The sequence below is a fragment of the Neomonachus schauinslandi genome, chromosome 4 (assembly GCF_002201575.2).
Source record: "Neomonachus schauinslandi chromosome 4, ASM220157v2, whole genome shotgun sequence".
Taxonomy (NCBI): domain Eukaryota; kingdom Metazoa; phylum Chordata; class Mammalia; order Carnivora; family Phocidae; genus Neomonachus; species Neomonachus schauinslandi.
In genome coordinates this window covers 41,064,896-41,085,792 of record NC_058406.1, presented here as the reverse complement: position 1 = coordinate 41,085,792, position 20,897 = coordinate 41,064,896, and the positions used below count along the sequence as shown (strand labels likewise).

Sequence of the window (20,897 nt, the reverse complement as noted above, 5' to 3'; positions counted from 1 at the left end):
GGTCATGTAACTGAGCGCGAGTCAGTTCTGAGCTCAGCAGGGAATCTGTTTGAAAGTTTCTCCCCCGTCCCTCACCCCACTTGTGCTTGTGTGCTCTCTCAAAATGAATAGGTGGATCTTTAAAAAAAAAAAAAAGGGAAAAAGGTGAATGATGACATGGCATATGAGGAACAGAAAGGGTCTATTATGACTGGGGCAAAGAGAGATAGGAGGAAAATGATGTGAGATAAAGCTATAGAAGTCCAGACCATGCAGGGCCTTATAATCTAGACTTTGGGAATTCATAATTTTTCAGTTATTTTTATTAGAACATTTCATAGACATAGATATGAATAATTTTTTTAAAAGATTTTATTTATTTATTTGACAGAGAGACACAGCGAGAGAGGGAACACAAGCAGGGGGAGTACGAGAGGGAGAAGCAGGTTTCCCATGGAGCAGGGAGCCTGATTTGGGGCTCGATCCCAGGACCCTGGGATCATGACCTGAGCCGAAGGCAGATGCTTAATGACTGAGCCACCCAGGCGCCCCTGAATAATGTGTTTTAAAAAAATTATTACTATTTTAGCTATTTAAGTTTTTCTTTTCCAAAGTGGTAATATATATATATTTTAAAGATGTGTTTATTTATTTTAGAGAGAGAGCACAAGTGGGAGGGGCAGAGGGAGAGGGAGAGAGAATCCCAAGCAGACTCCGTGCTGAGTGCAGAGGTCTATCCACAACCCCAAGATCACAACCTGAGCCAAAACCGAGAGTCGGATGCTCAACCGAGTGTGCCACCTAGGCACCCCTCAAAGTGGTAATAGTAATACTATATAATCTTCTGCTTATGTCTAAGTGTCTGCATTTTCTCTGAGAAATATTCTTTTACCAGACCTTCCCAACAAGTCTGGATTAGGTATTCCTTCTCTATGCTTGCAGAGCTGCTTGATCAGAAAACTGGATATATTGTATTGTGCATTTCTGCTTTCTCTCCTCTTCTAGACTTCAGTATTCTAGAGGGCAGGTTTTATTTCTTATTTATTTTTGTTTCTGTATTGGTTAGGACAGTGTCTGACACACAGTAGGTGCTCAATATGTCTTACTTGAAAAAAATGAATGCATTGAAGAAAATCAGGAACTCAGAAGGAAGAGAAATTAAAATTTTGTCAGCATGTTATTTCGATTTAATTAGAACTTCAGAAGATTTAATAGAACAAAGATAGAGTTGGTAGTTTATGAGATAATAACTGAGATATTTCAAGAAATTTTGAATGATGCTAATCATTAATTCCAGGAAGCTCAGGGAATTCCAAACAGGAAACTTACAAAGAAAACCAAAGACATTATATACATTTTAAGGAAATTTTAGGACATTACAAAAAAACTAACAAAAAAACTTAAAAGCAGCTGTATTAGATTTCTGCTTTGTTGAAGTTGTAATAATAAGGACTAGATTTACCCTTACTCTTGAGTAAACCAAAGGAAAAAAAAAGGATAAAAATAGCTAACAATGGTTTTCAGGCAGCGAATGGAAATCAAATGAGATTAGCCCAATGATGACTCTAGTTTGAGAGAGTTTCCATACTGCATTATAGGAAGGTGAGACCAGTGCACTCCCAGAGTTGAGGAGATGAACTTGAGTCCAGGGAATCCAGGGTGGCTAGAGTTTGTAGGACAGAATAACAAAAAAGAGAAAGCTATACAGAAAGAAATCCATAGATATAAAGACAGCCCCCTCAGAGTATTCAGCACAGTACTGATTGGTACATGCATGCGAGGAAGCTGCCTGAAGCCAGGGAGAGAATCATCTAAGGAATTAGAATAGTGCTTGATGCTTACATAGGGCTGAGAATAGTACTTTACCACTATTCAGACTGGAAAACTCATACTTCATGGGCATTGGATAGAGTACCCAGAAGGATCTTGTTTTAAGAGTGGGGAATATATAGAAACTAAATGCAGTCTGATCCCAGCTAAAGATTTTTTAAAAGGATTTTATTTGAGAGGGGGAGAGAGAGAGAGAGAGAGCATGAATGGGGAGGGGGAGAGGGACAGAGGGAGTGGGAGAAACAGACTCCCTGCTGAGCAGGGAACCTGACGTAGGGCCCAATACCAGGACCCTGAGATCATGACCTGAGCCAAAGGCAGAAGCTTAACTGATTGAGCCACCCAGGCTACCCCCAACTAAAGAATTGTAAAGGCAAGACCCAAAAGGACAGTTTTCAGGGTTTAATGTTGTTACAGAACAAAGCTTGAGGGTATTTATAGAAATACAAAATATCTATCACCACAAAAAGGTTCACATTGTCTGGCATTCAAAGATTATAAGGCATACAACAAAGCAGGAAAATACATACCACGATGAGAAGAAAAATCAGCCAATCAAAACTACCTTGAATTGACACAAGAGAATTAGCAGAGGAGGACATCAAGGCAGTTAACTATATTCCTGATATTCCAAAAATCAAATAGAGACATGGAAGTTATAAAAAAGATTAAAACTGAACTTACAGAAATGAAAACTACAGTGTCTAAAATGAAAAATACACTGAGTAGGACTAATGGTAGATCAGACCTTACAAAAGAAAAGGTTAGTGAACTTGAACATATAGCAATGGAAACCATCCAAAATGAGACGGAAAGAAAAAAAGAACTTGGAAAAAAAAAAAGAAAGAAAAGGTTACTTTTGATCTCTGGGATACTTGATAATATGTACCAGTTCTACACATCTTCCAGGACACTGAAGAGGAGGAATGCTTCCTAATTTCAGTCCATGAGTCCCACATTACTCTGATACCAAAACCAGAAAAAGACAATACAATAAAGGAAAACTTCAGGCTATATTTCTCATGAATTTTAATGCAAAAATTCTATACATTATTTTAGCAAATTGAATCTAACAATAAAATTAAGGAAGGAAATACATTATGATCAAGTGGGGCTTTATTCCAGGAGGGCAGTGTTGGTTTAGAAAACCAATCACTGTAATTTATCATATTAACAAACCAAAAAATAATTTCAGTAGATGCTGAAAAAGCTTTTTTTTTTTAACTAGGCTCCACTCTGAGTGTGGAGTCCAACATGGGGCTTGAACTCACGACCCTGAGATCAAGACCTGAGCTAAGATCAAGAGTTCAACCATATTATAGTATGTATCAGAATTCCCTTCCTTTTAATGTTGAATAATAGCTCATTTTATGTATATACCATGTTTTGTGTATCCATTCATCCATCCATCCATTCATATTTAGGTTGTTTCTACTTTTTGGGTATTGTGAATGATGTTGGTATCAACATTGGTAGAGGAAATACTTGTTCGATTTTCTGCTTTCATTTCTTTTGTGTATAGACCCAGAAGTGGAATTGCTGGACCAAATGGTAAATATATGTTAAATTTTTTGAGGAATTGCCATGCTCTTTTCCACAGTGGCTAGCTACATCGTTTTACATGCCCACTAGCAATGCACAAGGTTCAGTTTCTCCACATTTATAAAACTCTTGCATTTTTCTTTTGTTTTGTTTTGATAATAGTTATCTTAATGTGAATTGGTATCTCATTGTCCTTTCGATTTGCATTTTCCCAGTGATTAGTGAGGTTGAGTACCTTTTCATGTACTTAACTGCCCATTTGTATTTGGAGAAATGTCTTTTCAAGTCCTTTGACCACTTTTGAATTGGGTTTTCTTGTTCACAGTTTTAGAGGAGTTTTTTTTATGTTCTGGATACTAATCCCTTATCCTATATGCGATTTGCATATATTTTCTCCTATTCTGTGGGTTGCCTTTTTACTCTGTTAGTAGTGTTGTTTGATGCATGGGAGTCTAATTTTTTTTAAGATTTTATTTATTTATTATTAGTGAGACAGAACGAGCAAGCATGAGTAGGGGAAGGGAAAGAGGGAAAGAGAATCTCAAGCAGACTCTGAGCTGAGCTTGGAGCCTGATGTGGGGCTCGATCCCATGACCCTGAGATCATGATCTGAGCCAAAATCAAGAGTTGGATGCTTAAACACCTGAGCCACCCAGGAGCCACCCAGAAGTTTAATTTTCATAAATTCCAATTTGTGTGATTTTTCTTTTGTTGTCTGTGGGTTTTTTTTGTTTTGTACCCAAGAAATCATTGCCAATGATTTTCTCTTCTGTTTTCTTCTAAGAGTTTTATAATTCTTCTCTTACATTTAGGTCTTTGATCCATTTTGAGTTAATTTTTATATATGGTGTAAGATAAGGGTCCATTTTGCATATGGGTATCCAGTTTTCCTAGCACCATTTGTTGAAAAGACGGTCCATTTGCCATTGAATGGTTTTGACACCCTTATTAAAAATCATTTGACCATATATATGAGTGTCTGTTTCTTGGTTATGTGTTTTATTCTGTTGGCCTATACATCTGTCTTTATGCTAGTACCATACTGTCTTGATTACTGTGGCTCTGCATAGTAAGTTTCAAAATCAGGAAATGTGAATTTCTAACTGTTCTTTTTCAAGATTGTTTTGGTTATTTTGGGTTCCTTGAGATTCCATGTGAATTTTAGGATCAGTTTTCCTATTTCTGCAAAAAAATTAAAGGGATTTTGATGGGATTGCTTTGAACCTGTGGATTCCTTTGAGTAGTATTGACATCTTAACAATATTAAGCCTGCCAGTCCATGAACATGGGATGTCTTTCTGTTTATTCATGTCTTCTTTCATTTCTTTAAGCAGTGTTCTGTTTTCAGTGTACAAGTCATTCATCTCTTTGATTAAGTTAATTTCTAAGTATTTTATTCTTTTGGGGGCTATTCTAAATGGAATTGTTTTCTTAATTTCCTTTTCAGATTGTTTGTTGTTAGTGTATAGAAATGCAACTGATTTTTGTTTGTTGATGTGTATCCTGCTACTTTACTGAATTTGTTCATTAGTTCTAACAGTTTTTTTGCATCTTCAGGGTTTTTTTACATGTTAGATTATTATCTGTGAATAGAGATAATTTTATTTCTTCCTGTCCAGGTTAATTGCCTTTTATTTCTTTTTCTGGCTAACACTTCTAATATGTTGAATAGAAGTGGTGAAAATGGGCATTCTTGACTTGTTTTACTGATCTTAGAGAAAAAGCTTTCAGCCTTTAACCACTGAGTATAATGTTAGCTGTGGGTTTTTCAAATAGGTCTTTATTATCTGGAGGTAGTTTCTTTTTATTCCTAGTTGGTGAGTGTTTTTGTTTGTTTTGTTTTTTTACCACAAAAGGGTGTTAAATTTTGTTGAATACTTTTTATGCATTGATCAAGATAATCAAGTCATTTTTTTTCTCTCATTTTGTTAAGGTGATTACATTGATTATTGTATGTTGAACCATTCTTGCATTCCAGGAATAAATTGTACTTGTCATGGTGTATAATCTATTTAATATTTTGCCGAATTTGGTTTGCTGGTATTCTGTTGAGGATTTATTGAAAGTTTTAAAGTAGGAGACTAACTGGTGGAAGTAAGGGGAATAGGAAAAAGGACCAAAGGCTGGAAATAGGAGACTCATTAGGAGACTCTTGCTTCTTGGGCACGTTTTCCTAGCCTAAACTGATTCTTTCCAGAACTTTCCAGAACTTACCTCATCTCAGCAGAAGGCACCACCATTTATTTACTCAGTTGTCTAGGACAAGCACCTTTGATTTATCTCTCTCATTTACACCCCACATTCAAACTATTAATAAATTCTATAGAATTTACCTTCAAAACATTGTGTATTCCGGGGCGCCTGGGTGGCTCAGTTGTTAAGTGTCTGCCTTCGGCTCAGGTCATGATCCCAGGATCCTGGGATTGAGCCCCGCATTGGGCTCCCTGATCGGCGGGAAGCCTGCTTCTCCCTCTCCCACTCCCCCTACTTGTGTTCCCTCTCTCGCTGTGTCTTTCTCTGTCAAATAAATAAATAAAATCTTACAAACAAACAAACAAAAACATTGTGTATTCCAAATTTAGTCATTTGTCATACACTCGGCTCTTTCTGTTTTTTTTTTTTTGTAATCTTTGCACCCAATGTGGGGCTCAAACTTATGACCTTGAGGTCCGAGTTGCATGCTCTACTGACTGAGCCAACCAAGCACTCCTACTCTTTCTGTTTTAGTCTATGCTACCACCGTCTTTCACCTGGACTACTTCCAACTTAGCCCTCCTTCCTGCCCCCATACAGTCTATTATTCTTCATTTATCAGCCAGGATTGCTCTTTTAAAATATGTCAGGGGCGCCTTGGTGGCTCAGTTGGTTAAGTGACTGCCTTCGGCTCAGGTCATGGTCCTGGAGTCCCAGGATCGAGTCCCGCATCGGGCTCCCTGCTCAGCGGGGGGTCTGCTTCTCCCTCTGACCCTCCCCCCTCTCATGTGCTCTCTCTCTCCCTCTCTCTCATTCTCTCTCTCAAATAAAATCTAAAAAAAAAAAAATATGTCATATCATGTTACTTTCTGCTCATAGCCCTTCTTTGGCTTCCCAACTTAGAATAAAATGTAAGTCCTTATCAAGTTTCATAAGGTCATATGATATTTGGCTTCTAGTTAACTTTTCAACCTCATCATCTTCCAATCACCCCTTTGTTAACCCTTTAGCCACACTGATCTCTTCAAATAACATTAGGTACTTTCTTGCCTTCAAGTCTCTGCATTTACTGTTCTCTGTATCTGGAATGCTCTTCCCCCAGAAATATAAATGTCTCTCTCTTTCATTTTTTAGGTTTCTGCTAAACATTACTTGTTTAGAGGGGCCTTCTTTGTCCACTGTATTCTAAAATAATAACCCTTGCCCATCAGTCTGTAGTCTTACCCTGTTTGATTTTCTTCATAGCTTTACCTGACCTGATAGTATACATTTATTTATCTGTTGTCTATTATCTCTGTCATACTTACGATAGGATGTATGAGGATGATCAATGATAGGAGGATATCAGTGAGATTGTTAGATGGAACAGTATTCTAAAGGAAGTAGGATAGGCTTATTAATAATGTAGGTAGAGGACTATGTTCATTTATTGTTTTTTATCTTTTTATTTCCATAACAATCTAGCAATATAGTTCAGAGAATTTTTTGGTAGTTCTACATATATAAAATAGTTGTGTTGCTTGTTAATCTTATATAATTTTTTAAATTTTTAATTAAGTGTGTAGCTGTTAATACCTTGGATGAATCCTAAAAAAATATACCTGAAAACTTTAGACACTCACCTAAGATTTAGATTATAATTAAGATTGCAGAAATATTCACAGAAACTTATAAAAATGAGGTTGTCTTACCCCCTATGTTACCTAAGATATAGGTAAACTTTATGTTGAGACTGAATATGGTAACAATGAATAAAATTAGAAATAGACCAAAGTCTTTGTTTAACTATATTGTGGGGGGTAGAGAAGAGAGAATAAACTACTTTTGATTTTTAGATCTGTTGGGAGCTACATGTCTCAAAAAATAAGAGAATGTCTCTTGACTGAAATGTGGGGATAGAAAATGCCATTATTATAACATTAAAGAAATGATATGGTCTCAGTTATGGTAAAAAAAATAAAGGAAGGGGCTCCTGAATGGCTCAGTTGGTTAAGTGTCTGACTTTTGATTTTGGCTCAGGTTATGATCTCAGGGTCCTGGGAGTGAGTCCCACCTCAGGCTCCGGGGAGTCTGTTTCTTCCTCTGCCCTTACCCCTCTCTTGCTCACTCTCTCTCAAATGAATAAATAAAATCTTAAAAAAAAAAAGTAAAGGAAATAGTATGATGTTAGATCATGGATGATTTTCTTTGTATTTTCTGTGTTTTATGTAGCTTTTGCAATTAGCATGTATTTTTTAAAAAATCAGAATAAAAAAATTAATCTTTAAAAATCATTGTGTGGGGCGCCTGGGTGGCTCAGCCGTTAAGCGTCTGCCTTCGGCTCAGGTCATGATCCCAGGGTTCTGGGATCGAGCCCCGCATCGGGCTCCCTGCTCCACGGGGAAGCCTACTTCTCCCTCTCCCACTCCCCCTGCTTGTGTTCCCTCTCTTGCTTTGTCTCTCTCTGTCAAATAAATAAAATCTTAAAAAAAAAATCGTTGTGTATATATAATATAGTTCGTCCCTCTTTAGATTTGGGTTTAAATTGGGTTTCAAACTTTTAGTAGAATCAAGGGTTTTGAGGAACATTTGGCTTAGCATTGGATAAAATGACAGAAATCAATTGTAAATGGTAGGCAGTATAACAAATGTGATGATGGTGTCTAGGATGTTTTCCTGTGACCATTTAAAACGCAGATCAGAGAGGATTCAAGACTTTCTGCTACATCTAAAACAATCTCTTTGCTATAACAAAATTATCCACAAAATTATCAGCTAAGTGCTGTACTTAAAATATTTTGGCTTTGATGTAGCATTTCAGAATTTATGCAGACAGTAAAGTAGAACAAATTTTCTTTTCTTTTCTTTTTTTTTTTTTAGATTTTATTTATTTATTCATGAGAGAGAGAGAGAGAAACAGAGGGAGAAGCAGACTCCCAAGGAGCAGGGAGCCTGAAGTGGGACTTGATCCCAGGACCCTGGGATCATGACCTGAGCCGAAGGCAGACGCTTAACCATCTGAGCCACCCAGGCGCCCCAAATTTTATTTTCTTAGTGTTTAATAGGAACCTGCCCCAAAGGACCCCTCAATCTTCCAATACTTTCTCACAAAGGAAGGGATTTTTGTCTTGTTCACTTCCATATCCTAGGTGTCTTGAATCAGGCACATAGAAGGTGAATATTTGTTGAGTTAATACATTTGTATAGTCTTTCTATCCTAAATGTAAGGACATTAAAATAGAAAAAAATTTTTACGTTGTTGTTAAATGTTACACTAATAGGAAAAACAGGAAGAAAGTGAGCTTCGTTCTCTGCCACCTCCTACCCCTGCCCACCTGGCTGCTTTAAGTGTTGCAGTTATTGAATTAGCAAAAGAACATGGAATAACAGATGATGACCTCAGAGTCCGTCAGGAAATTGTGGAGGAAATGTCTAAGGTGATAACAACATTTTTACCAGGTAAAAATATACTTTATGCTTAATATTTAAAATAGTACAACTCTTCCCCTTGCTTCCTGTTGAACTTAGTGTAAGTTTCTTAATGTTTTCATTTCTCTTTGTTTCTCTATCTTAAAAGCAGATGAATTTAATTATTATTATTATTTTTTTTGAATTTAATTATTTTAAAAGTGATTTTTTGGGGGGAAATATTTCAGGAAAGGAAAATGAGTTATGACATAGCATAATTTTTGTAATAAGAAAATTTTTAAAATGTCAGATACAGGAAAATTTCTTAAAGGTCATATATTTAATATTATGTTTTCAGTATCTTTGACTTCTGAGTGGACATTTTAGTTATATTATTTTCAGTATATACATTCCAGCCAGTCACTTAATAAGATTCCTGTTGGCCTGATGTTGGGGAAAAATTAATTTGTTTAAGTGGGGTAATTAGAAGTAAAATCTGCACTTTTATTTCTTTTTGATTCTACTCTTTCTTTACAGAAAGCTTATGTTTTTGGTGTAAGCACGAGTTGTGCCAGGTTTATTGTAGACATTTATATAAAGATTATATTTGTTTAGCTCCTACTATTTTTTTTGCATCAGTATTTAATTTATGTCTATTAAATAAGACTTATTTCTCACCACCAAAGGGTATTGAACAGTTGACAAATTATAGTTTTACATAGAGCCATTGTGAGATTTATAAGAATGTAAAATTGAAATTTAAAAATGGAAAACAATTTGATTTCTCTTTATTACTTCTGTAATAATGTGGTTTTCTATGAAAAAACATTGAGTACTAATATAAATTGTATACAGAAATAATTTACTATTGGGCACCTGGCTGGCTCAGTTGGAAGAACGTGTGACTCTTGGATCTTCAGGTTGTGGATTAGAGCCGCACATGGGGTGTAGAGATTACTTAAATGACTTAAAAAAAAAAGATGCTTTAAAAAAAAGAAATAATTTACTATTTTAAGAATAGAAATGAAATTTTTATGATCTTAATGACTTCAGTGACTTTCAGACATTTTGTGAGCTTGAAAAGTAGACTTTTATATATATGAATGAGTATGAGCTCACATTTTCTAAGAAACTGCACCTGGCCTGCCTGAGTAGTTCCAATCATGTTATTTTTCAACTTGCCCTCTGGTGAGATCCTTTTAAAATTTGCCTTATTAATGATTTTTGAAATAACATATTTAATAGTCTGAAAAAGATGTAGGTTGTATCTTACTATTCCTATATATTTTGTTTTGTGAACCCTTCAAAGCCACAGGATTTTGTTTCTTTGTTCAGGTGACTAGGCTTCTCTTTGTATTTTTAAAGAGCATTGGCATTGAATGTCTGTGATCCATTCACCATTTTAGTGCTCTCTCTTACATAAATATAAATATCTAAAAATAAATAAATGTAGTTTATGACAATAGCTGTACCTAGGTTAGTACATTCTTTACTGTTACAGATTAAATGTTAAACATACTTCTAGTCATTCCTAAATGAACTATTCTAAAATTTTGTTTAAACACTGGACTTTTATAAGTAATTTTTTCCTTTGTCCCTGAACCCCATAATTGAGAAACATTTTTCTTATTTTGTTAGATAGGTTAGAAAGGATGTCATTCTTCTATAAATGTTATAACTAGAATTGGAAGACACAATTAAAATATATGCATTTTTCTACCATTGTTTTTTTAATTTTACCCTGTTTGCACTCTGTTTCATGCTTTGATATTTTTTCCTTTATTTCCAGAGTGTTCACTTAGGTTGTATGGCTCATCTCTGACTAAGTTTGCTCTGAAAAATAGTGATGTTAATATAGATATAAAATTTCCTCCCAGGGTAAGTAATTAGAAAAACCTTTTTCTATGTGATTCTTAACTAGTACTTGGTATTTTTTTAATTGATTATCTTTTTAGAGAAGATGTAGGGGACTATAAAACTCTGGTTTGTAGAGTGTTACTATCATAATTAAAGGTTGCTTTTGGAAACTATTAGGTGTTAGACATAGGTGGAATAAAGAAATAAGGGAGAGGAAGAAGAAAGCAGAGGAATGCAGTAAAAAACAAAGGAAAATGCTTATACATATTTGATTATGTTGAATAGTTACTGCTTGTAGTAGGCAGTATAGAAAGTGAAAAGAGCTTTGAAATCATACATCTGTGTTCAAATCTTGGCTGCAACGAGGAAGTTACTTGACCTTTCTGAGACTCAGTTTTTTAATTTCCAAAACAGGGATAATAACTTTATATTACATGAGATGCTGTATACCAGGCATTTTTGGGTAGTGTGTCTGGTACATTGTGGGTACTTTTTAAATAAGTAGTAACTAACATTGCTAACATTACTTATTTATTGACCTATGAAACATTTAAAATGATCGATTTACATGTATTATTGATTTTTTAAAATAATTTTAATGCTCAAAGCGGTTCAATTTAGGTGAAAGTTTGATGTTTTATTTCTCATTTGATACAATCATTTACTTACAATTAGCATATGATTATTAAATACTTTAAAATAGTGAAGTACATATTAAACTAAGCTTTGACAAACTTTTTAAAGTAGTATTTAATCTAAGCTTTTTGACCATATTGCCAGTATCAGTACCTCTTAAATTTCCTATCTCAACAACTTCTCTTTAACAGTTTTTTGGTAAACTGATTTTTTTCCTATTTGTTTTGCTGTGAAATTCCAGAATCTTTTCTCATACTAAGAATTTATTAATTCTAGGAATATTGCTGGAATAATAGCACTACATTATTTATTAGATTCTACTTCTGTGAACAAGATTTGTTAAAAGTAAAACTATTTTTTTCATTATTTTAAGATACAGAGCATGATTTTATTTAAATATTTAATGAAATTGAATCTCTCTAAAATACGCAACTTGAACTATGAAAGTAGTATATTGATTTAATTTGAAATCTTTTAGATGAATCATCCAGATCTACTGATACAAGTGCTTGGGATTTTAAAAAAAAGTGGTGAGTTTCTTTTTTAATTTGTCTTTCTAAAGAAAATTCTTTAAGGGTACACGCAATGTGTTGTTTATATATGGCTAACCAAGTTAAACTAACGCTCATAGCATATTTGGGTCATTATAATACAATACTTATGTATTTGTTGAATAGGTGTGCTACAAAATTTATATGTCATTAGATCAAAAGTATATTTAAAGTTGATATGTAAAAAAGTACTGCCTTTTGGGTAATTTTAAAAATGTTAGCTTTGAATATTATGGGCATTCCTTGTGTAAAAGACAGAAAACCTATAATCATTAGGAGGTTTGATGAAGGATGATTTAGGGAGAGATGTGGGGAAAAATGTGTGCATGCATTATTTTTTTTCCACTTAATATTAAACTAATCATTTATATTACATCAACCAAATCATACCTATTAAATGTTTTTCATATCTGCCTTGTCTGGATTGCTTCTGGTGTAAAATGGACATTCATATAGGTAAAAATACATCTTAAAATAAAATTTTTTAAAATTCCAGCTGTGTTAAACCAGGCCCTAGGTCATGTAGTACAATATGGAATATCATTTTCTTGTTTTTTTATTTACTGCTTTTCTTGTTAAAAGTAAATGCTTAAGAGCTCAGGATCTGGAGCCAGATTTTCTGGGCTCAAATTTTAGTTCTGCCACTTATTAGTTATATCCTTTGACAAATTATTTAAGTGTTAATGTTTCAGTATTCTCATCTGTAAAATGGCTATATATGTATATATATTTTTTATTATCTTTTGATGAGAAGATTGTTGTGAGAATGAAATGGGCTAAGCCACAGCTTAGAAGTGCTTAGTTTATAGTAACTTCTTATTAAAGTCTTGCTGTGTGATTGTTATTATTATTGTCATCTTAAATTTTATGAATCATAAGTACCTGGCAAAAATATTTGCAGTTTGGCTTAGAAGAGATAGCTTACTGACCCTTAGCCTTACCCTGTCATTGACTTCATAGTCAGTTCTAAACTTCCTTTCTTTCTCTCTTCCATGTCAGTTTTTGATTATTTGTCAGCTTCTTGTTGGCCATTTTCCTTAGTTTTTAAGGGAATAATTTGGTCCAGTTAATCTTGTAAAGGGATTTTAGTATCATTTTTTTTCTTAATATTTGTTTCTTATTGCAAAAAACTCTAAAGCATATTACAGATAAGAGGTGGACATAGAGCTTTTACTTCTTTAGAATCAGTGGACAGTATCAACCTAGCAAATGTATTTTATTTATTTTTTAAAGAATTTATTTGTCAGAGAGAGAGATTGAGAGAGAGCACAAACGGGGAGTGGCAGGCAGAGGGAGAAACAGGCTCCCTGCTGAGCAAGGAGCTGGATGCGGGACTGGATCCCAGGACTCTGGGATCATGACCTGAGCCGAAGGCAGATGTTTAACTGACTGACCCACTTAGGCATCCTGCAAATGTATTTTAAATACATGACTAGATCATCTTAAGTCACATAACATAGGCTTACAAAATACTTTTTTTTTTTTTTTTAAGATTTTATTTATTTATTTGAGAGAGAGAGAATGAGAGAGAGCAAGCACATGAGAGGTGGGAGGGTCAGAGGGAGAAGCAGACTCCCTGCCGAGCAGGGAGCCCGATGCGGGACTCGATCCAGGGACTCCATCCAGGGACTCCAGGATCATGACCTGAGCCGAAGGCAGTCGCTTAACCAACTGAGCCACCCAGGCGCCCTACAAAATACATTTTGATTAAAAAATTATTAGCACCTTTTAAAAAAATTTTTTTAGTTTATTTTTTAATTTAAATTCAATTAATTAACATATGGTGTATTTTTAGTTTCAGAGGTAGAGTTCAGTGATTCATCAGTCTCATATCATACCCAGTGCTCATTACATCATGTGCTCTCCTTAAGATGTCCATCGACAGATGAATGGATAAAGAAGTTGTATATATATATGTGTGTGTGTGTGTACATATATACACACACATATTTAAAAGAATTAAATTGTGTGTGTGTGTGTACATATATACACACACACACACAATGGAATACTATTCAGCCACCTTTATGCCTTCATTGTACTCCTTTAAGACTTCTATCTTGTCATCTACAGGATTGATTTGTTTCTATATTTTTATTCCAAACCCATAATTGAGCTCTTTGTGTCTTATTCATTGTCATATCTACCACACATAATGCAATTCCTGGCATATAGATTTCCAGCACATGATTTTTTAATAAATTAATAATTCCAACAAGTACTACTAAGAGATATTCTTTAAACCTCAAATGAAATAGTATTAAAACATCTATTTTCATTAGACTAAACATTTATGACATGGGGCCTACCTGGGAGATGTAGAGAAAGACTTCAGAGTGGAAGTGTGCTTTACCAAATCTTCTTCCTAAAGAGCTTTGATTTGGCAGACTCTTCATATATTAATAGGAAATGGGGCCAGCAGAGTTAGCCTTTTACTTGCATGGATGATTTAAAAGAATTAAATTGTCAGAGAATTGTAGGTTCTCATTTCATGACTTCTTCGGAAGTAGAAGTGAGTGGTGTTTGTTGTTTGCCATATTTTTTTGAAGGTTTAATAACTGACTAAATTATATACTTATTAGGAAATATTCAAACTTTTAGAGATGTTAAGTCCTTTCTTAAGGTGATTATAATTTTTGGACAATATTTTGGACTATGCCTGTGGTTTGTGATATACAGCAAATGATACCAAGAGAGGTAAGAGATTCTGTTGGGTTGATGCTCATAATGAGAAGTGTGTGTTATCACAGAAGCAATGCGAGTGATTTTTAGAAGGATACTATTGCTTAATCTTTATCCTGGAGTAAATATTTGAGAGATGTTGATATTATCTTACTTGGTTTATTATTTTTTTTCTTTATTAGTATTATATATAGATGTGGAATCTGATTTTCACGCCAAAGTTCCTGTTGTGGTGTGCAAAGATCGGAAAAGGTTGGTAACAATGAATAGAAAATATTTTTCGAAATAACAACAATAACCAAGTATGCAGTGAACGTTTCCAAGACAGAAAATTTTGTTTTAGATTTCTCTTTGGATTAATATAACTAAGCTAGTTTCTAGTTATTAAAAATAAAAGCTTACTAAAATATGTGAACAAGAAATAGAATTACCAGTTAAAAACAAAACACAGTAAGGCAAAACTTTTCATTTTTTTCCTCAAGTTCATTCACCCAACAGTATTGAACATTTACTGTATGTTAGGTACTACTTTGCTGTAGGGATACAAACATAAATAAGAAATAGCCATTCTTCTCAAGGAGCTCACAGTTTTTTAGAATCTAGTTTTTAGTTCACTGAAAAAGAGTCACTGAAGACTAATCTTGCCTTTCTAGTGAGATGTCTATAGGACTCAGCAATGTGCCTGTGAAAAAGGAAACTGAAATAATCTTATTTGAGATCAATGTGGGAGACATGGAAGCAATACAGAAATAATTAAAGGTTCTTTTATTGAAAAGTAACCTATATATCTTAAATTTTAAGAGTACTGTATTTTCTTATTCAAAGTTATAAAGATCTATGGAGATCTAATTCAACTTTGTTGTTTTCTAATTAGAAAATTGAGACCTGGAGAAATTAAATGATTTGACCAATTCACATCATTTAGAGTAAAATGGGAATGGAAGTATTCTGACTTCTAACTTCTAGTGTTTTTTGTTTTTTTGTTTTGTAACCACATTGTGTCAAATTGCCTGTTTGTGGAACCTCAGATACATTCTTATCCCTGCCACCAAAATATCTCTGCTATAATTCTGTCACCCCTTTAAGGTAGCTCCTATTTTCATTTACACATAAGCATTACCTGCGGGTTAATACATACATCCTTTCTAATCTGAAAGTAGCAATAAAATCATGAAAAGTTGGATAGGAAAAATTAGGGTCAAGAAGTATAGCTAGTCAGTTCAGCATTTCATTTTTTTCTTTTTATCCTGTGCAAAGCAAAAAGAATAAACTGGGAAGATATGTTGCACCACTTGACATTGATAAAATCAATGTCTTTGATGTAAAACTAATTTTGTAATTTCTGATGAATTTAAATACTAAATAAGGTTGAAATTTATTTGTGAAGTACAAATGAATATTTAAAACATCTTTATATGGAACTTTAGTGATGGAAATGATTTTTAGTTTTCAGCTAGCTCTCAGTTTATTGAAATTTTTATTATGACTTCCTAGGTATTAAAATATGGTGACTAAGAAAACCATGAGAGACTCTGGACTGCAAGAACCAAACTGAGGGTTACAGAAGGGAGACGGTGGGGGATGGGGTAACCAGGTGATGGGTATTAAGCAGGGCACGTGTGGTGATGAGCACTGTGTGCTGTACTCAACTAATGCATCATTGAACACTACATAAAAAACTAATGATGTACTATAATGCTGGCTAATTGAACATAATAATAAAAAATGCAAAAAAAATTATGGTGACTAGAAAGTATAGCCATAGGATTTGGAATATTCTGGTTTTTAAGGTATTAATACAGTGAAATTTGTTTCTTCCTCATTCACAGTGGTTTGCTTTGTAGAGTGAGTGCAGGAAATGATATGGCATGCCTCACTACTGATTTACTTGCTGCTCTTGGCAAGTTGGAACCTGTCTTTACTCCCTTGGTGTTAGCCTTTCGCTACTGGGCTAAGGTAGGTGAAGCAGAAGAAAAAAGTATCTGTCTTGAAGTAACTCAGGCTTTTTCCTGCACTAACATGTAACATAAATCTTAATATTGGGGATAAAGTGGTTATCCGTGCTAGATGGAAAGTGATGTGGCAGGTTCTGATTATGGACGTGAAAATAAAACAGTCTCACAGACATAGAGTAATTGATTTGTTATTCTCCTTTTATGTAGTACAGAAATGTTCTCTTTCACATAGTAAATGAGGCTCAAGTTTTCACTCTTAATGTGAGTTAAAATTATAAGATATAAGTTAATGCATAGGTTTACAAGGTTTTTTTGTTAGCATCTTTTTTTCCCATCTCTGGCTTAGAATATTATTCTCTTTCCTTTAAATTATTGATAACCTACAGCACTTTCTGACTGGGTAACTGCTGAGAATCAGTTGTTTCCTAAATTAGAATTAATTATTAAAGGCTGTGGTTCCCTTTACAGTCATTTCTTTGGTATGGAGGTAAGGAGGAGTAATAAAGTAATTACCGTTATCAGTCCAAATGACTAGAGAGAGTATAGCTTTTCTGTGTATGTTCTTAATTAGTGTAGTATTCATGTCTTGTTATATTAGTGATGAGCAAATTTTCAGTCTTGTACAAAGAAGATGAATTAAGGGGATAGTGGTGGAATGATAAATGAGAGCAAAAACTGCTAGAGAATTCTTTTTGGAATTTTTTGTTTGGACTCTGATAAGAGGATTGAACTCAGGGTTGGGGCAGACCCAACCTGGTTGGTTGAGTCAGGAACAGCTTGAAAAGTAAGTTGCATCCTAAGTAAGATATGCAATCCTAAGGTTGGTGCTGTTTCAACTCAAGGCCTTTGCGTTTGCTGTTCCCTTCATCTAGAATGTTCTTATCCCACATTTCCAGCATGGTCACTTTTTTACTTCCTTCAAGTTTGTGCTCAAATTTCACCTTGTCAGAGTTCCCTTAATCACCTTATATAAAATAACATTGCCTTCATCATTCTCCCTGCTTTTACCCTGCTTTATTTTTTTCATAGCATTTGACATACATATATTTATTTTTCTTAATTTTCTTCCATGAAAATTGTGAACTTAGTGAGGAAAACTCTGTTTTATTTATTCACTGATGGTCCCAGTGCTGCTTATTTAACTATGCCAGCACTTAGTATGCATTTAATAAGTATTTATTGAATACATGCATGGCCCAGTTTCTTCAGAAAGGGGATTTTTAACCCTTGGAAGTGACTGGGAGCACTGAACCAGACTGAGGGAGAGTGAGTACCTCTCCTTGTTTATTTCATTATCCCTTGTGCCTAGCATACTATAGAAATTTAGTGCTGTGAGATGGAATAAACCAATTCCAACTCTAGTTTTTATAAGTATTTATGTGATTTTTGAGCAAGACATTTCACTTGAGCCTTAGTTTTTCCATCTGGAGAGATTATGTCAAAGGTGATATGAGATATTGCATGAGAATGTACTTTGAACTCTAAAATGCTAGACACTTTTTTTAATTGGCAACTGAGACTATTTAAACAACAGTAAGTCAACAGGAATAAGAACTGGTGCAAAAACTCAAAGTTTCTCAGAGTGTGGGATGAGACTGGTACATGAAATACAGCTGTCATTCAGGAAACTCAGTGTATCAACTCTGGGAAGGTTATTGGTTTCATAATGGATGAAAGAATAAACAGTTGCCCCTTGGATGGTATTTCTTAATTATGCCCTAATTTTCTAGTAATCATAAAATAGTGTCAGTTTTCTCATATTTTTTAATTCAAGTAAGTAGACTGTGTTAGAAGAATGTAAATGATATTCAAATAAGTTCTTTTTTTTTTTTTAAAGAGTGAGAAACAGCATGAGAGGGGAGAGGGTCAGAGGGAGAAGCAGGCCCCCCGCTGAGCTGGGAGCCCAATGTGGCTCAGCCCAATTGAGCCACCCAGGCGCCCTCAAATAAGTTATTTTCACTTGGGAAAAAAAAATGTGGTCTATGAACTTTCTTTCCTAAAGTGGCTCTTAGAAAAGAGTGCTCAGGGTGCCTGGGTGGCTCAGATGGTTAAGCGTCTGCCTTCGGCTCAGGTCATGATCTCAGCGTCCTGGGATTGAGCCCCGCATCAGGCTCCCTGCTCAGCGGGAAGCCTGCTTCTTCCTCTCCCATTCCCCCTGCTGGTGTTCCCTCTCTTGCTGTCTCTCTCTCTCTCTCAAATAAATAAATAAAATATTAAAAAAAATTAAAAAAATAACCACAATGAGATAGCACCTTACAACGAGTCAGAATGGCTATTACCAAAAAGATAAGAAATAACAGGTGTTGGTGAGGATGTGGAGTAAAAGGGACCCTCTTATTAGTAGGAATGTAAATTGGTGCAGCCACTGTGGAAAATTGTATGGAGGTTCCTCAGAAAATTAATATTAGAAATAACATTCGATTCAGTGATTCCACTACTGGGTATTTACCCAGAGAAAAAGAAAACACTAATTTGAAAAGATGTATGCATCCCTATGTTTTTGCAACATTATTTATAATAGCCAAGATATGCAAGTGACCCAAGTGTCTATTGATAAATGCGTGTATAAAGAAGGTGTGTGTGTGTGTTTGTGTGTGTGTGTATATATAGATCTTGCTATTTGCAACAACATGGGTGGACATAGAGGGTATTATGCTAAGTGAAATAAGTTAGAGAAAGACAAACACAATATGATTTCACTTATGTAGAATCTAAAAAACAAAATAGCAGAGAACAAACTGGTGGTTGCCAGAGGAGAGGAGGGTAGGGTGATGGGCAAAAAATGGGTGAAGAGGAATGGGAGATACAGGTTTCTGGTATGGAATGAATAAGTTTCATGACTGAAAGGTATAGCATAAGGAATATAGTCAGTGGTATTATGATAGTATTGGTGGGGCGCCTGGGTGGCTCAGTTGGTTAAGCGACTGCCTTCGGCTCAGGTTATGATCCTGGAGTCCTGGGATTGAGTCCCACATCGGGCTCCCTGCTCAGCAGGGAGTCTGCTTCTCCCTCTGACCCTCCCCCCTCTCATGCTCTCTCTGTCTCATTCTCTCTCTCTCAAATAAATAAATAAAATCTTAAAAAATAGTATTGGTGGTAACAGATGGTAGATATACTTGTGAGCATAGCATGACATACAGAGTTGTTGAATCATTATGTTGTATACCTGAAACTAATGTAACATTGTATGTCAATTATACTTAAATTAAAAAGGTTCTGAGGACCAACTGACAGGTAATAAAAAAAATAATCTCCTACAAGGAAAAAAGAGCTCCCTGGGTTTTTAAATTTTTATTTTTTATTCTATGTATAAATACAACTTGGGATGCCTGGGTGGCTCAGTTGGTTAAGCATCTGCCTTTGGCTCATTCATGATCCCAGGGTCTTGGGATCGAGTCCTGCATAGGGCTCCTTGCTCAGTGGGGAGCCTGCTTCTCTCTCTGCCTGCCACTCGCCCTGCTTGTGCTCTCTCTTTCTCTGACAAATAAAATCTTTTTTTTTTTTTAAAGATTTTATTTATTTATTTGACAGAGAGAGACACAGTGAGAGAGGGAACACAAGCAGGGGGAGTGGGAGAGGGAGAAGCAGGCTCCCCACTGAGCAGGGAGCCCGATGCAGGATTCAATCCCAGGACCCTGGGATCATGACCTGAGCCGAAGGCAGACACTTAACGACTGAGCCACCCAGTCGCCCTCTGACAAATAAAATCTTAAAAAAAAAAAAAATACAGTGTACAACTTGATAATTTGATATATGTATTAATTGTGAAGTGATTACCAACCTGTTACCTCACGTAGTTACCTTTATTGTGTGTGTGGTGATAACACTTGGGACGTACCTTCTTAGCAAATTTTAGGTATATAGTATAGTAGTGTTACCTATAGTCACCATGCTATATACATTAGATCACCAGAACTTACTCATTTTATATAGCTGAAATTTTGTATCCCTTGACCAAAATCTCTTCATTTCTCTCTCGCCAGCCTCTGGTAACCACCATTTTAACCTCTGCTCCTATGAGTTTGACTATTTTAGATTCTACATAACGGAGATTAGCATTTGTCTTACTGTGTCTCTTTTCTTTCACTTAGCAAAATGTCCTCTAGGTCCATCCATGTTATTGCAAACGGGAGAATTCTCTTTTTTAAGGCTGAATAAGATTCCATTGTATGTGTATACCGACTTTTTTTTATCTGTTGATAGACATTTAGGTTGTTTCCACAGCTTGGCTAGAAGATCCCTCCCTGTGTTTGAAGAGCTCTCTTGTAAACTCCCTAAATGTTAT

General features: G+C 35.1%; 1 protein-coding gene across 1 annotated transcript in view; it reads left to right on the top strand.

The window, feature by feature from the left end:
- TUT4 (terminal uridylyl transferase 4) overlaps positions 1–20,897 on the top strand; it is a 121,475-nt gene that overhangs the window by 50,203 nt on the left and 50,375 nt on the right. The window contains 5 exon segments of the mRNA XM_044913871.1: positions 8,805–8,982; positions 10,721–10,809; positions 11,903–11,954; positions 14,840–14,909; positions 16,487–16,613. Coding sequence (XP_044769806.1) covers positions 8,805–8,982; positions 10,721–10,809; positions 11,903–11,954; positions 14,840–14,909; positions 16,487–16,613 — 516 coding nt within the window.